Source organism: Theobroma cacao, chromosome 7 (genome assembly GCF_053813885.1).
Source record: "Theobroma cacao isolate CCN51 chromosome 7, ASM5381388v1, whole genome shotgun sequence".
Lineage (NCBI taxonomy): Eukaryota > Viridiplantae > Streptophyta > Magnoliopsida > Malvales > Malvaceae > Theobroma > Theobroma cacao.
Genome location: NC_142645.1, coordinates 7,895,287 through 7,913,005, shown reverse-complemented (window position 1 = coordinate 7,913,005; position 17,719 = coordinate 7,895,287). Strand labels below are relative to the sequence as shown.

Genomic DNA, 17,719 nt, shown 5'->3' with positions numbered 1-17,719 from the left:
AATTAAGAATCATATTCACATGAAATGTGACACACATTACAATCACAATCAATGCTTATTTTTAAACTTGGTAATTTTGAACACGATACGTCAACACGACACGAGAAAACACGGGTTAAACGGGTTTTGGATTTAGTTTTAACGTGTCAGACACGACAAATACGTTTAAAACACGTTTAAATACGTTTACTTAATCGTGTTATTATATTTAATCGTGTATACGTGACACATTTATTAACTTATTAAAAATTAATAGTTAAAAACTATTTTAACCTTATATAAATAATTTTAAATAATTATTTTAATAAATTTTTTAAATTTTATAAAGAGTATAATGTAATTATACATGTTCAACCTTAATTTTTAACTTTTGGTGATTATTTGATGTTATTATTATTTTTGTTTATTATAATTATTTTTATAATTATAGATATTAAATTTAAATAATAAAATTATATTTAATTGTAAATATTTTTATTTAATCGTGTTAAACTTGTTAATCGTGTTAAACGTGTTATTAATCGTGTCGTGTCATATATTGACACGTTTAATAAACGTGATAATCGTGTCGTGTCATGTTACACATATATTAAATATGTACGTGTACGTGTTTTAAATTTAAGACACGAATATTAAATGTGTCGTGTTCATATTTAGCTTTAACGTGTTTCGTGTCTAATCGTATCTGACACGTTTACGACACTTTAACACGAATTGTCAGGTCTACTCATTTCATAGGATCAAGATCTCACCAGCACAATGTGAAAGTCTATATCGAGTTGACACATGCTTTGATACTTTTTGTAATTATTTAAGTCCAAGCATTGATCTAGTAACTTTTAGGTCTAAATCACGTGGTTTTCAAAAGTTCAAGCTTAAGTTAGTAGTAATTAACTTGGATCGTTATATAAATCTTAATAATGACATTTACATTAAATGTAAAATGAGGTATGACAAATTTAATTATATCAAATAACTTTGATTAAAAATATTTTTATTATAAATATAGTACTATTTATCTCATTTGGAAATAAGCTACTTAATATTGTAGCTAGATCGAGACACCAATCAAGATGGTGTTATCTATGATATGATGCAGGAGCAATTGCAAAGCATTGCAAAATGAAGTTCTGACTAATTTCTCACTCAACTGGTATTCTAAAGTATGCTTCGACAGTAATTTCAAGCAATAAGTACCTTTTTGGAACAGCTGGAAGTAAAAAAATAGAATACCAGTAATGGAACAATAAGTAGTTCATATCTTGTTCTTGAAAGGAACAGTTGCAGTTGCACCCAAAAAAGATACATATAGCAACCTTATCATAGGATGATAAGATTATTTATTGCTGTCATCACTTTTCCATTAATTCCTAATTGGTCCTCCATGGTTTTATATATGCTGCTATAATATTTTCAATTGTAAGGATTTTCATGAGGAGATCCCATAAGTCTTGATAATGCATGAGTTAGAATTATATGCCAACAGAAATCTTTAGCAATTCTATAGAGACTTCGGATGGTATATTAGTTTTAATGCTTATAAAATCACTTTTTTAAAAAAAAAAATGCTCTTGAGGGAAAAAAGAAAAAAGAAAATATTTATTTTTATTCTCATTATTATTATGTTTTTTTTTGCTAAAATTACTTTCTCAAACACATAAAACTATATATACATGTAATGCACCTATAATCACTTATAATAGTAATGGTCATTATTTTAACACCCAACACCTTAAAAAGAGAAGTCATAACAGATTAAGAGTCATGGTAAATATATTAATTAAAGATCAAACAAAAGCTACGTAATGGGAATTCCAAGTGAATTAATTAATTAAGACCAAAGAAAAGTAAAAGGATACTTATAATTATCAAAGAAATTAATAAAGAACAAAAAGCAAAAGGATATCCCATACTTGAAGTGACCAATAATTGCTGGGAAAGTTGCCGAAGACTAACTGTGTATAAAGCATGAAAACATAAACAAAGACAATCTTTTTGACTATATATTATCCCCTGTTGATTTCTTAAATTTAATAAAACAAGTTAGAATATTTTCGTATGTTGTTTTATTTATTATATTTATTTATTAATTAAATTAATATACTTAAATATGATACTTAAAAATAAATTTTAAATCTACCTTCTCTTCTTTATTTTATTACCCTTAAGCCTTTATTAAAGATAACAAATATATTGAGCCTATAATGCTTCCTTTTGTTATATTTTTAATTTGGCTTTTCAAATTTCATTCTTTCAATATATATATATATATATATATTTTGCTGTTCATAATTCTTTTGAGAATATATGACCAACAAAAATATCATAATTTCTTTGTAAAAAAGCCAAAAAGACTCATGTTTTCTATTTTTTTTTCATTAGATTGTATTTCAAGATTATTAAAGTTCAGTGTTTATATGCCAATTAAGAAAAAAAATCTAATATCCTACATCATGAAATTTAAAGAATTTTATGTATAACACATGTAATAAAAAATACTAATAATTATAAGAGATCTAAGAAGCAATAAATTGTTTTTCATCCTCCTTTGACTTGATAGTAGTCATAATTGAATTGTCACTTAAATGATCAATTTTATTACTCTTTTATTTAAAAGTTCATGTTACGATTATTTGGATTGTTTTCAAAATAATATTCAATTTTGTTTTTGTATAATTCTTATTTTTCATTTGTTTTATAGCATCGATCGAAGTATCGTAAATTCATTCAATTTGAACATTTTATTTACGAATAAATTGACTTATCATAAATTTATAAATTTTATTTTAAATTATTTAATTTTTTATCAAGTGAGTTAAATACGTAAACCCAAAAATATAAGGAAAAATAATGCTACTCTAACTTTTAGTAGAAGCTTTTAACTTGAAAATGCAATGGAAGGATGGAAAAAACATGCTTAGACACTTTTTTTGCAATTTCCTGATTCCTCTCCTTCTATCATCTTGGAGCTTTTCCTTTAACATTGTTTAGGGCCATACCCTCACACATAGCTTGCTGTTTGACATGAATTCTTACTTTTGACCTATCTCTCTTTTTTTTTAGAAAAAAATAAAAAAAAAGTTATCTTTAATTTCTGATGATGATCTCAAAATGTAAAAATCTTTATAATTTTTTAAAGTTACTTTGACGAAGGCCTGAATTGGCTGTAATCTACAATAAAGAATTCCTTTATTCAATAACTTTTTATTTTTATTATTGCATCAAGTGAGTTAAATAGTAATGAGTTGCAATTCTAAAATGAATTAGTTTTGTGTCTCTACTGAGATTTGGATCTAATAAGCATATCCCAATAAGCCTAAAATAAAAGTAGACATCAAATAAGAAATCAAGAAAAATATGCAAATCCTGCTAACATTGTTGAGTGGGTTTTGTTGTTTGAATTTTTTGATTGATAAATTGTTGAATTTTTTGTTGTGTTTTTAAGTGAGTTTTGTTGTTTGAATGCCATATGGGTTTTGATGTTTGATCATACCTTTTTTGTGTCAATGGGAAGAGTAGTTACAAGTCATGCCTATTTGGGTCAAAAGTTGTTAACCAGGCATGTAACATTTGAAGACAAAATGAGCATAGAGTGTAACAACTCTAATGTTTTTCGTAAATTGCTTCTGCGGGTTTGGTGTTCATGACGTGTAACTTACACATGCATGTTAATGTTTTATGTTGCAGATGGATTTCATACGGTACGAGAACCTTGAAGGTTCGCTTGTTGTTCCCATGGACAAACGAGTCTTCGGCGTCACCATTAGCACCCATTCTAGATTACCTTAGAGGTAAAAATCCAAGTCAACGTCCACGTCATACGTAAGTCTTACATGTGCCAGACACTTCTCACCTTAATCTTTAATTGTAAGGATCTAAAAACGCTTGGTCCATAGTTATTACAATGGAAATATTTGACCTTAAATTGATAAAAACCCAAAAATTTTGATCCCAAATTAAACATTTAATCCTTTTTTTTCTAGAATTACTTTCTCAAACACATAAAACTATACATGTAATGCACCTAGATAATCACCTATAATATAGTAATGGAAGACGAAGAAACTAGCCATACAAGTAGTCATGCTTAAGAAATTTCAAGTCATAAATCATGCCTTGGTCTTGGTCTTGGTTTATTCATAACCATTAAATTATTAGAAAAATTAATTCTTAAAATAATTATTAGTGATATTTAGTAAAAAAGCTTGAATTATTAGGGACCCAATTAGTGGCAAAGGAGGTCCCTTCATTATTAAGATAAGTCATCGGCTGAAGAGTCGTGGTAAATATATTAATTAAGACCAAACAAAAGCTAAAGCATAGAATGGGAATTCGAAGTAAATTAATTAATTAAGACCAAAGAAAAGCAAAAGCATACATATCATTATCAAAGGAATAAAAGAAATAAAAAGCAAAAGGATATCCAATACTTGAAGTAATCAGTTATTGCTGGGAATGTTGCCGAAGACTAACTGTATATAAAGCATGAAAATGTAAACAAAGACTATCTTTTTGACTAAATATTATCCCCCTGTTGAGTTCTTAAATTTAATAAAAAAAGTTAGAATATTTTCATATGTTGTTTTATTTATTATATTAATTTATTAATAATTATTTGCGATAGTAAAAAAGCTTGAATTATTAGGACCCAATTAGTGGGAAGGATGTTCCTTCATTGTTTTAACACCCAACACCTAGAAAAGAGAAGTCATATCAGCTGAAGAGTCGTGGTAAATATATTAATTAAGACCAAACAAAAGCTAAAACATGTAATGGGAATTCCAAGTAAATTAATTAATTAAGTCCAAAGAAAAGCAAAAGGATATCCCACATTTGAAGTAATCAGTAATTGCTAGGAAAGTTGCCGAAGACTAACTGTGTATAGAGCATGACAATGTAAACAAAGTCTATCTTTTTTGGACTAGATATTATCCCCTGTTGAGTTCTTAAATTTAACAAAAAAAAGTTAGAATATTTTCATATGTTTATATATTATATTTAAATCTACCTTCTCTTCTTTATTTTATTACTCTTAAGCTTTTTTTTTTAAGATACCCTTAACCCTTTATTAAGGATAACAAATATATTAAACCTATAATGCTTCCTTTTGTTATATTTTTTGGCTTTTCAAAGTTCATTCTTTCAATATACCTTTTTGTTTTTGCTGTTAATAATTCATTTTGGAATATATGACCAACAAAAATATCGTAATTTCTTTGTAAAAAAAACCAAAAAGAATCTCATATTTTCTAGTTTTTTTCATTAGATTGTATTACAAGATTATTAAAATTCAGTGTTTATATGCCAATTAAGAAAAAAAATCTCATCTTCCACATCATGAAATTTAAACAATTTTATGTATAACACACATGAAAATAAATACTAATAATTATAAGAGAGGTAAGGAGCAATAATTTGTTTTTCATCTTCCTTTTGACTTAATAGTTTCTATAGTTGAATTGTCACTTACATGATCAATTTTATTCTTGTTTTTTGTTTCAAAGTTCACGTTACAATTTTTTGGATTGTTTTCAAAACAATATTCAATTTTGTTTTTGTATTATTCTTTTTTTTTTGTTTTTTTTATACCTTGGATCGAAGTATCATAAATTGATTCAATGTTGAATATTATATTTATGAATTATTTGATTTATCATAATTTTATAAATCTTATTTTTAAATAATTTAATTTTTTATCAGATGAGTTAAATAGTAAAAAAAAAGAATAAGGAAAAATAATGTTACTCTTTACTTTTAGTAGGTGCTTTTTAACTTGAAAATGCAATGGAAGGATAAGATAAACATGCTTATAAAGTTTTCCAGCAATTTCCTAGTTCCTCTCCTTTCTATTTGTACACAAAAATTTCTCATCAAAATTTCTTGACTGGAAAATTAGGAGACAAATACAAATATTTGATGATGCGAGTTATAATCTCTGAAAATTCCTCTAATTAATTTCTCCACTTTGTCTTTGAGAGTCACGAACTCAGACATAATCTTGATCATGAACTTCGCTTGATTTTCAATTCAAGGGCCTTGACGACTTGATCTTGATCACAAACACTTGATATCTTGATCATGAACTTCGCTTAATGTTCGCTTCAAGGGTCTTAACAACTTTATCGAACACTTGATATCTTTGCTTCGGGGTTATTGATGTCAAGCCCAGCTCTATAATATACTTGTCATGTCATTCATGTACTTGATAGCATGTCTGCATACTTAGATGCCTCGAAAAATTGTTAAAAGTCAGTATCGTACCTAGTGGTACAATTAAGTTGATTAAAGCCTCGAACTAGTCCAAATAGAGATTTAGGATGTATTTGAGAGTTATTGAACCTTAAAATGTCTTAATATGGTGATTTGGAGTTCGAGGATTGATTTGGAGTCCAATCGAGAATTTTTATAACGTAGGGGCAAAATGGTCATTTTGCCACCCGAGGGCAAAAATTGGAATGTTGGACAAGATATTTGACCAATTTTGACTAGTTGGAACATAATTTGAATTTGAGAAGTGAAAAATTTCAATTTCTGAGCATAAGGGCAAAACGGTCATTTTAAGTGTCCACAATGACGTAATTGAAATTTTTGAAATTTTACAACACCATGACACTTGTCAAGCCCATGAATTTCACCTATTATCATTTTATACTTTGGATAATTATGGGATTATATGTGGTGGAAAGGAAAAGCCTTATTAGTTAAGTTTTAAATGTGAACCAATTATATGTTGCCATGTGTCAAGTTTTTATTATTTTATAATTTCCTTTATAAACTCAACATAAACTCTCCCATTCACTCTCTCATTGCCGTTCAAGCCAAAGAACAAAGGGGGAAAGAATAGAAAAACCCTAAGGAGGAAAAATTCAAGAGAAATTCATTGGATTTTCGAAAAACAAAGCGATCGGAGGTAATATTTCGCGATTTAGCTTTAAATCTACCTTACCCATGCTTTCTTTTTCATTTTCTATGGTTGAAACTCAAGTTTTCATGATGGAAGCATGCTGGCCGAATCAAGGGGGGAAGGTTTTGAGAATGGATTTTGCTAGATCTCATGTTATCTAGGCGTTTTAGTGTTTTGTGATATTCGGTATGAAAAACAAGTAAGAAAATAACATGCTCTTCATCAAACCGTAATTGGCCGAATTCTATAGGAAATATTTTGAAGATGAATTTTGTCATATTTCATGTTATCTAACTCGTATTTGATGATTCGTGATGTTGGATATCGAAAACAGTTATTGAAAAGTATAGTTCTTTTAGTAAACGACTTGAACGATAATGTGAAAATTATAGTAAATGGACTTAGAATTGATTTCTAATGAGGTATACGAACTTATTGGAGCACCGAAAGTGCAATGAATCTATTTGGAGTTGAATTGGACGTTTTGGCTAATTAAACAGTGTATAGTGGGAGTTAGGTCGAATACCATTTCAATCCAACAACAATTGAACCTACGTAGAACACCATCTTTAAGTGATTATTCGAACACTTCTCATTCAATTACATGCATTCATAAAGAGCCTGAAATAATCTTATAACAGTTTGGCACAAGTGTATTGAATTACTTGTTGTGCATTATGTATAGGTGGTGAGCCCTCTGGTAACAATAAGGATATCGTACTCGAGGACCAGGAGTAGGAGTACTCCCATTATAGTGAGTAAACAGACGATCATCTTAACTATCTAAAGTTGTTTCTACTCGTTTTTATGTTTTAAAGAATAATGAGTTTAAATGGTAAATTATTATGTTTTAAAATTGAAGTGTTGGTTAAATGAAAAGAGATTTATAACTTGTTTTGAAATTGAATACTAGTTTTGGAAATTGAGTAAGTGAAGACTATATACTCATGTTTGATATATGGTTTGAATTAATGGCTTATGACAATGTGACGGTATGAATGGCTGGATTTGTGTTTGTGTGGAATATATGAACTGTTTGGTTTTACCTTGACAGGCTAGGTAATATCATATTAGCCATGTCATACTGTCGAAATTTTTATTGATTTGGTGGGGTAAGTGATTAGCTTACCACAGTAGGCGGGTTTTCGTGGACCTACCTATTAGAGGGGCACGATAAACCTCGTTATATTTTACCTTAGTATGAGAGGCGCGAAGGGTATCTTCTAAGGTAGTTTACAGTTCACTTCACGCCGAACCATCACGTGAGGGTGAAACTCAGCCAAAGCCAAGGAACGACTATGTTTCTAAACATAAAAACATGTTTTATGTGTATATGTTATTTAAACAGCCTTGGCGGACTCGGTTGGATGCCTGGCTCAACGTGTCATCGAGTACGAGTTTTGGCACGAGCCAATTTTTAAGAGAGTCATAAGCCTTGCTGATTATTTTTGATGAAATGTAATTGTTTTATATGGTTGAAATGAGTTTTAATGTTATGAATTATATTATGAAGAGATGTTTTAATTGTCTCCATTTACTCGGCTTTAGATGTTATAGATGAACTTTGCTTACTCACTGGGTTTATAAAAACTCACCCTCTTCTTTTCACCCATTTCAGATTCAGAGCAGTCTGTAAACAGTCGATTTTGTCGAGGGTTTGCTTTTGGTTTTTCACTCTTAGAAATCGTAGGTCTACAGTCCTATTTATTTTTGTTATTTTAGGGGCTCATATGGCATTGTAAAATATTTTTGTATACCCTGGTGCTATGTGTTATTATGTATATGAATTTATTTTGTTACTATGCTACAGTAATTGTTTACGTAGAATTTTATAAATATTGTTTTATATGAAAATAGAATATTTTATCCAATATTTTTATTTAGTTCTATTAGTTATAAATTCACTTTAAAAAGATGATTTAGACACCTAGATATATTTTATATATATATGAAATGTATATTTTTCATTAATATACTATATTTTTAGCAGATTTCGAAATTTTTAGGTAAAATGATCAAAATACCCCTGTACTGTAGAAATTACTTTTTGATTGTCTTTGATTTGAAAATTGTCTATATTCCTTTAAAACATAATATTTAGTAACTGTTGCTCACAGGGAAGGTGAAAAACTGATGCTAGAGCCTTGCGAGGTTTCGGTTGACATTCCGGGTAAGGTTTGTCTATCGGGACATTGCGGCGGTTGTCACGGGTTTGAAGAAAGTACCGAGTCGTGACAATTGATGACTTGATCTTGATCACGAGAACTTGATATCTTAATCACGAACTTCGCTTGATGACTTGATCTTGATCACAAATTTCACTTGATCTTCACTTCAAGGGTCTTAACAACTTAATCTCACAAACACTTGATATCTTGATCACGAACTTCACTTGATCTTCGTTTCAAAGGTTTTAATGACTTAATCTGGATCATGACCTTCACTTGATGACTTGATTTTGATCATGAGTTTCGTTTGATCTTTGCTTCAAGGGTCTTAACGACCTAATTTTGATCACGAACACTTGATATCTTTGCTTCAAGAGTCTTCACTACTTAATCTTGATTACAAACTTCACTTGATATCTTGATCACGAACTTCGCTACCGCTTGATCACGAATTTTGTTGCCGCTTGATCTTGATCACGAACTTTGCTGCGACTTGATCTTCACTACAAAAATCTTCTACTCTTCTCGATCTTCGAAATGCACTCAATCTTCGAATGCCTCCGGATCTTCAAATGCTTCTAAATGAATCAAAATGGCTTGGAGGAGCCCCTAGTTATAATGCTAGGTGGGAGACTTTGATGAGAATGTAGTTTCTTTAAATTATCTCTAAATTATTTTAATTTATTTAGAGATAAATTATGATGACTCATTGAAAGTCTTTTGATTGGCTCTACTTTGAGTCTTTGAATTTTAATTGGCCGAAGTTATGTATTATCTCTAAATTATCTTAATTTGTTTAGAGATAAATTAAATAATTCAATTTGATTTTTATCTCTAAATTAGTATAATTATTAGAGATAAATTAAATGATCAATACTTAAATTTTGATTGATCAAAAATATGAATATTACTTCTAAATTACCTTGATTTATTTAAAGATAAATTAGATGACCAATAATTAAATTTCGAATTATTAAAAATAAAGTACCTTGTTGGAACAGCTAGAAGAAAAAAAATAGAATACCAGTTATGGCTTTAGTGCTGCCATCACTTTTCCATTAATTCCTAATTTGTCCTCCATGGTTTTATATGCGCTGCTATAATATTATCAATTGTAAGGATTTTCTTGAGGAAATCCCGTAGTTATTGATGATGCGCGACTTAGAATTCGATGACAACAGAAGTCTTTAGCAATTCTATAGAGACTTCAGATAGTATATTAGTTTTAATGCTAATAAAATCACTTTTCGAAAAAAAAAAAGCTCTTGAGAGATAAAAGAAAAAATAAAATATTTATTTTTATTCTCATTATTATCATGTTTTTTTTTTCTAAAATTACTATCTCAAACACATAAAACTGTATATTAATTAAACACCCAACACCAAAAAAAGAGAAGTCATAACAGATGAAGAGTCATGGTAAATATATTAATTAAAGATAAAACAAAAGCTAAAGCATGTAATGGGAATTCCAAGTAAATTCATTAATTAAGACCAAAGAAAAGCAAAAGGATACATATAATTATCAAAGAAATTAATAAAGAACAAAAAGCAAAGGGTATCCCATACTTGAAGTAATCAATAATTGCTGGGAAAGTTGCCTAAGACTAACTGTGTATAAAGCATGAAAATGTAAACAAAGACTATGTTTTTGACCATATATTATCTCTCTGTTGAGTTCTTAAATTTAACAAAAAAAAAGTTCAGAATATTTTCATATGTTGTTTTTATTTATTATATTAATTCATTAATTAAATTAATATACTTAATGTGATACATGGCAACTTTCTAACTTTAACTTTAGAGTTTCAAAATTTCATGAATGATGTATATAAAAATAATAAGTTCACGTTACGATTTTTTGGATTGTTTTCAAAATAATATTCAATTTTGTTTTCGTATAATTCTTACTTTTTGTTTGTTTTATATCATCGGTCGAAGTATCGTAAATTCATTCAATTTTGAACATTGTATTTATGAATAAATTGACTTATCATAAATTGATAAATTTTATTTTAAATTATTTAATTTTTTATCAGGTGAGTTAAATACGTAAAACCAAAAATATAATGCTACTCTAACTTTTAGTAGATGCTTTTAACTTGAAAATGCAATGGAAGGATGGGAAAAACATGCTTAGACACTTTTCCAGCAATTTCCTGATTCCTCTCCTTCTATCATCTTGAAGCTTTTTCTTTAACATTGTTTAGTGCCATACCCTCACACACGGCTTGCTTTTTGACATGAATTCTTACTTTTGACCTATCTCTCTTTTTTTTGGAAAAAAATGAAAAGAAAAAGTTATCTTTAATTTCTGATGATGATCCCAAAATGTGAAAATTTTTATAATTTCTTTGACAAAGACGTGAATTAGCTGTAATCTACAATAAAGAATTCCTTTATTTAATAATTTTTTATTTTTATTATCACATCAAGTGAGTTATACAGGAATGAGTTGCAATTCTAAGATGAATTAGTTTTGTGTCTCTACTGAGATTTGAATCTAATAAGCATATCCCAAAGAGCATAAAATAAAAGTATACATCAAATGAGAAATCAAGAAAAATATGGACACAGTGGCCTTAATGCTTTTCATTCTAACACGGCACATACACTTTTCCTTTTTTTTCCATTAATTTAAGAGATTTTGCAAGGACTTGTTGGTTGAGTTGAAAAGGAGATGTCTCCACTTCTCAGGTACTTCATTTAAAATGTCCCTCGACCTCAACCCCAACTCATTTTCAGTTTCACCTCCCTAGCTTGCCCTTTTTCGACTACCCTTGTTTCATAACTTCCTTTTTCTCTAGAAAATATGGGAAAGGTAGTTAGCATGTTTTTTCGAATCCTTTGCCTGCTTTTAGCACTCTTGCATTTCCACGTCCATTGTTCATTGAGTTCCCCTTCCTCTTTTCTTGATTCAGCTCATTTATGCCTCCCAGAACAAAGAGCTGCCTTGCTCGAATTCAAAAACACCATTTCTCTGGATGATTGTTGGCTAGCTTCTTCTTACCCTACGACAAATTCTTGGAATGAAAACACGGATTGTTGTTCATGGGATGGAGTCAGTTGCCACATGGTGACGGGTCATGTCATTGGCATCGACCTCAGTGCCAGCTGCCTTAACGGTACTCTCCCTGCAAACAGCAGCCTCTTCCACCTTCAAGGACTCCAACAACTCAACCTTGCTTTTAACGATTTCAATGGCTCTATCTCATCAGAGTTATTTAATCAATTAGTGAGTTTGACCCATCTTAATCTCTCCCATAATTCATTCTCTGACTTAATCCCATATGAAATCAGTCTCCTGTCAAAATTGGTTTCACTCGATCTTTCCAATAATGGTTATCACGACTTGAGATTTGATATTCAAGGGTTTGACATGCTTGCATGCAACTTAACTGAATTAAGAAACCTTATCCTTGACTTTGTAGATATGTCTGATGTTGCACTTCCTTCCTTTTTGAACTTGACTTCATCTCTGGAACGTTTGATTCTCAGTGATTGTGAACTGCATGGGGAATTTCCAAGTGAAATTTTTCGCCTTCCATACCTCCAGCACATAGATTTAAGTTTGAATAATGAAAATCTCAGTGGTGATTTCCCTAAGACAAACTTGAGTAGTGGCCTTAAGTTGTTGGACCTTTCCTCTTGCCGTTTTAGAGGATCAATTCCTGCATCATTTGGAAATCTCACTCAACTCATCTTCCTAGATTTTTCTCAAAATGATTTTGGAGGACAGATTCCAGATGTTTTTGGAAATCTTAATAAATTGACTTTTTTGTCATTTGATTCCTGTAATTTTAGTGGTCAACTTCCAGCAACCATGTTCAACCTCACACAACTTACCCATCTAGATTTGTCATTTAATCGATTAGAAGGTCCCCTGCCAAGTCATGTTAGTGGGCTTCAATTGCTAGAAAGATTTTGGTTATCTAATAACCTTATAAGTGGTGGAGTACCATCTTGGCTGTTTACTTTGCCATCTTTGAAAGGGTTAGATCTCAGCTATAACAAACTCACCGGTCCAATTGACCAAATTCAGAAGCCTAATTCTCTGGAATATATTTATTTGAGTTCCAATGACATTCATGGATCAATACCGAATTCTTTTTTTGATCTTGTGAGCCTTGAAACGCTTGATCTTTCCTCAAACAACTTGAGTGGTGTCATCAAGTCAAATATGCTTGCAAAACTCAAAAATCTTACGCATCTTGATCTTTCAAAAAATAGTTTACTATCATTAAGCGCAAGTGAAAATGATGTTAACTATTCCTTCCCTCAGCTTGTTAGTGTGTCATTTTCTTCTTGTAGCATAACACAATTCCCAAGTTTCTTCCGAACATCAAATTTGGAGAGATTAGATCTTTCCAATAACAAGATTTGTGGTGGAATTTCCAAATGGGAAGCAGAAGGGTGGGAAAGCTTGCTCGAGTTGGACCTTTCTAACAACGCTTTGACCAATTTGGAGCAATTTCCAGGAATGAATCTTATAGCTCTTGACCTTCGGTCAAACTTGCTTCAAGGGCCAATTCTATCAACTTGCTTGAAAAATCAAAGTCCAAACAACTTGATGGCATTCTACGTTTCAAAGAATAAATTAACCGGAAACATCCCTCTTTTGATTTGCAATTGGAGTTCACTTTTCATTCTTGACTTGTCTAGAAATAACTTGAGCGGAACTATTCCAGAATGTTTTGGAAATCTCAGCCCTTCTCTCATGGTACTGAATTTGGAGATGAATAATTTTCACGGCAAAATGCCTGATTCTTTTGGAGGTAGTAGCTTGCGAGTTCTTCTCCTCAATGACAATAAATTGGAAGGATTATTGTCTCGGTCTTTGGCTGATTGTAGTTCCTTGAAACTTTTGAATTTAAGGAACAACAAGTTCACTGATACCTTTCCCCATTGGTTAGCTTCACTTCCAAATCTGCAAGTTCTTCTTTTGCGAAATAATAGATTGCATGGTCCCATGCCCAATTCCTTAGCTTCATCTAACTTCTCTGCATTGCAAATAATTGATCTGTCTCATAATGAGCTCACCGGTCCCTTGCCAGCAAAATTCTTCCAAAATTTAAGAGCAATGAAAGATATACCTGAAGAGAGACCTTGGCGATTCGTGAGATACGAAACTAGAGATGTTGTTATCTTATTTAATAACTATTACTCAGTAAATGTAACAACGAAAAGATTGGAGATTGAGTTGGTGAAAACCTTTGCCATTTACACATTTATGGACTTCTCAAATAATCTATTCTGTGGACAAATTCCTGAAGAACTCGGAGAACTTATTTCGCTTCAAGGACTCAATTTGTCTAACAACAACTTGACTGGTCCTATCTCACCATCTATTGGAAATATGATAGCACTTGAATCGTTAGATCTCTCGTCAAACAGGCTTGATGGCAGAATTCCTTCTCAATTGACGAATCTGACATTCCTTGAAGTGTTAAATCTTTCACAAAATGATCTTGTTGGACCAATTCCAAAGGGGAAGCAATTTGATACTTTTGAGAATGATTCTTATAGCGGTAACTTGGGATTGTGTGGCTTCCCGTTGTCGAAGAAATGCGGCAATGAGGAGGAACCGAAACCACCGGTACCAATGCTGGAGGAAGATGAAGGTTCTGAATTGGCCTTTATTTGGAAAGTTGTAATGATGGGCTATGGATGTGGAGTGGTGTTAGGATTGAGCATGGGATACATTGTATTCACAACAGGAAGACCATGGTGGTTTGTCAGAATGGTTGAGAGAGATTGGCAAAACACTGTTACAAAGTGGATTCGCAAAAACAGGGGAGGAAGAAACTAGCACTACATCCAGATCATGCATAGGTGAGTTTTTTTTGCCAAAGTAGAATTACAGCGAATTTCTCATTGCTTTTGTAATCTACGATTGATTTTTCCTTTGTTTTTTTTTTTTTCTAATTGTCAAGGTGGCTTTTGAACCGAATCCGATGGACCCTGCTTCTCTAGCATCTGGCTCAATGATTTCCCATGGCAGTGGTTTGGAGAATTCGGGTGTTCATTGAGTATCTGAATGGGTAATATGAGAATCTAAACGTTGCAATTTGCAAGACTTGAATTTAAATCCTAATCATTGCACTTGAGTAATTAAGTAATATATAAAGTGTATGCACTCGCAGTCTTAATGGCTTCTCAATTTATTTCGTTTTATTTTTCAAATAATCCATCAAAATTCAAATATGAATTTAATTTAAAATAATGTTCTATGTCATATGTTAACTATTATAACCCACTAGTGGGATTGTTTGCTAGCTTATTATATTCTGTTATTGGGTCATATGCTAATTATTTTAACTCATTAACAAGATCGTAGAATTAGTTCTAGTGTTGATTATCGTACTTCTCAAGAATTAATATAGCTCTTAAAACTCTACAACATAACAAAATATTTCATATCTCATTATGAATCAATATTTGATCACATGAATAAATCAAAATAAAAAAACAATCATATGCTTAACTCTATTTTCATATACAAAAAATAATGGAACAAAACATTTAATTCACTTAATGAAACATACATATAAAATAGTCTCCAAACAAGTCAAGTGTACACCCTTTCAAAACAAAAACGCACAAGTAAAATGTGTGAGATTCTATCTACCTCCCTTGGCTTCAACAGCAACTTTCTTTCTCTCAAAAACAATGAAAAAACTAATCACAATCATTTTGACATAACTGTTGAGGTATAATTCAAATCATATTGAGTCTTAATGGCTTCTCAATTTATCTTATTTTAATTTTCAAATAATCCACCTAAATCCAAATATGAATTAAATTCAAAATTATATTCTATGTCAACATCCATTATCCAAAAATAAATAATTGTGCTTGTATTATATTAAGAAAATGTTATATTTATATATGTTGTATTGGGTGTATTATCATCAACCCTATTCTAACCCCCTTTTGATGGGTGGGGCTGGGTTGACATTTTCTACTCCCGTACAAACAGTGTTATACTTGGCCTTCCATTTTCAATTTGATGCAGTAACGTCACGCTTACACCATTTCTCTTATTAAATTAAATACTTAAATACATTGAAGGGCACACATTGAATGACCTATTAAAAGTCATTCAATGATAGTTTTTTTCTCAAAAGAGTGGGCGCAGTCTTCACTCTTCACTCTCGAAAGTTCTTCAATGACTCTTTGCTCAAGTTGTTAAGGGCCAATGCAGACAAAGAATTTATGGTACGATTTTAACATGTATGCAGACAAAGTCAACACTCTTCATGCCTTTCCTTTCTAACACGGCACTTTGCCCATCTCGTTTGATATTTCTTCATGAATTGGCCCTCTTCATCTTCTGTCACTATTTCCCTTTTCATTGCTTCCTCTTAGTTTCAATGCTTAATAATTACATTACCATGAGTCATACAACAATAAGCATCCAAAATTATTGGATAGGTTGTGCTGATCACATGTATCAGCTTGCTGTAATAAGTAATCAAAAGTTGTCATGTGAGCATGCATGAATTCATAATAATTTTTAGTTACATGTTGCATCATAATGCATTAAATCTATAAATGACATATATATATATATATATATATTTACGTTTTATATATTTATTGTTGAGTTAAATATTTAAAAATTATATTTTTTTTTTCATAGGCAAGAAAAGGGATTAATATGAAGTAAGGGTCCATGTAACAATTAATTTAAGTTTGTAGAGGGAAGACTGTCTGAGAGGGTTGACTTTGAATGTATGCCCTCAAATAAGAACCACAACAGTCGACATGCTTCATGTGACGTGAATTTCTTACTTTTGAGCTTAATTTCTTACTTTTAATTGTAAAAGTCATTCCAATTTCTTAAACTTGCTTTGCTGATGACCTGACTTTGTTGCAATCTACAACAAAAACTTCATATATTTATTTTTTCAATTTTGAGGCTGCATTCTCTTCTAGGAAAATTGAACATAAAGTTTTGGATTAATTTTCTGAACAAAATGAAACTTGAAGATCGAAAATCACGCTGACAATAACAATGACGCTGGCTGTAATGAGTTGCAATTCTAAGCCTATCCCAATATGAAATTTGGGTCTAATTAGCATATCCCAATTAGTCTAAAATAAACATACCGAATGAGACTGCAAGAAAAAAATGCAAATCCTACTAAAGTCTCTAATGGGATAAAATCATGCTTTTCATTCTAACACTTTCATGTCCCCACATCTCCAGTAGTTCACTTCTCATGTCCCTCAGCCTCAACCACAACTCATTTTTAAGTTCACCTCCCTCACTTGCCCCTTTTCGACAACCCTTGTTTCATTCTTTCCTTTTTTCTCGAGAAAATATGGGAAGGGTATTTAGGTGTTGCTCCTAATCCTTTGCCTACTTTTAGGGCTCTTGCATTTTCAGGTCTATTGTTCATTGAGTACCCCTTCCTCTTTTCTTGATTCAGCTCATTTATGCCTCCCAGAACAGAGAGCTGCCTTACTCGAATTCAAAAACACCATTTCTCTGGATGATTATTGTGATGATTACCCAAGGACAAATTCTTGGAATGAAAGCATGGATTGCTGTTCATGGGATGGAGTCAGTTGCCACGTGGTGACTGGTTATGTCATTGGCATCAACCTCAGTACCAGCTGCCTTTATGGCACTCTCCATGAT

The 17,719-nt window shown here is 31.2% G+C and overlaps 1 protein-coding gene and 1 pseudogene across 2 annotated transcripts in view; both read left to right on the top strand.

Moving 5' to 3' along the window:
• LOC148761600 (receptor-like protein 6) overlaps positions 1–17,719 on the top strand; it is a 97,543-nt pseudogene that overhangs the window by 53,309 nt on the left and 26,515 nt on the right.
• LOC18594229 (receptor-like protein Cf-9 homolog) overlaps positions 11,689–17,719 on the top strand; it is a 32,546-nt gene continuing 26,515 nt past the window's right edge. Inside the window, exons 1-2 of one of the 2 annotated variants that reach the window (XM_088808294.1) lie at positions 11,692–14,904; positions 15,006–15,287. In XM_088808294.1, the coding sequence (XP_088664420.1) occupies positions 11,885–14,881 (2,997 nt within the window). In that variant the 5' untranslated portion in view covers positions 11,692–11,884 and the 3' untranslated portion in view covers positions 14,882–14,904; positions 15,006–15,287. Of the gene's footprint in view, positions 14,905–15,005; positions 15,288–17,719 lie in introns of those variants that run through there. The other variant, XM_088808295.1, reaches the window with a different exon arrangement.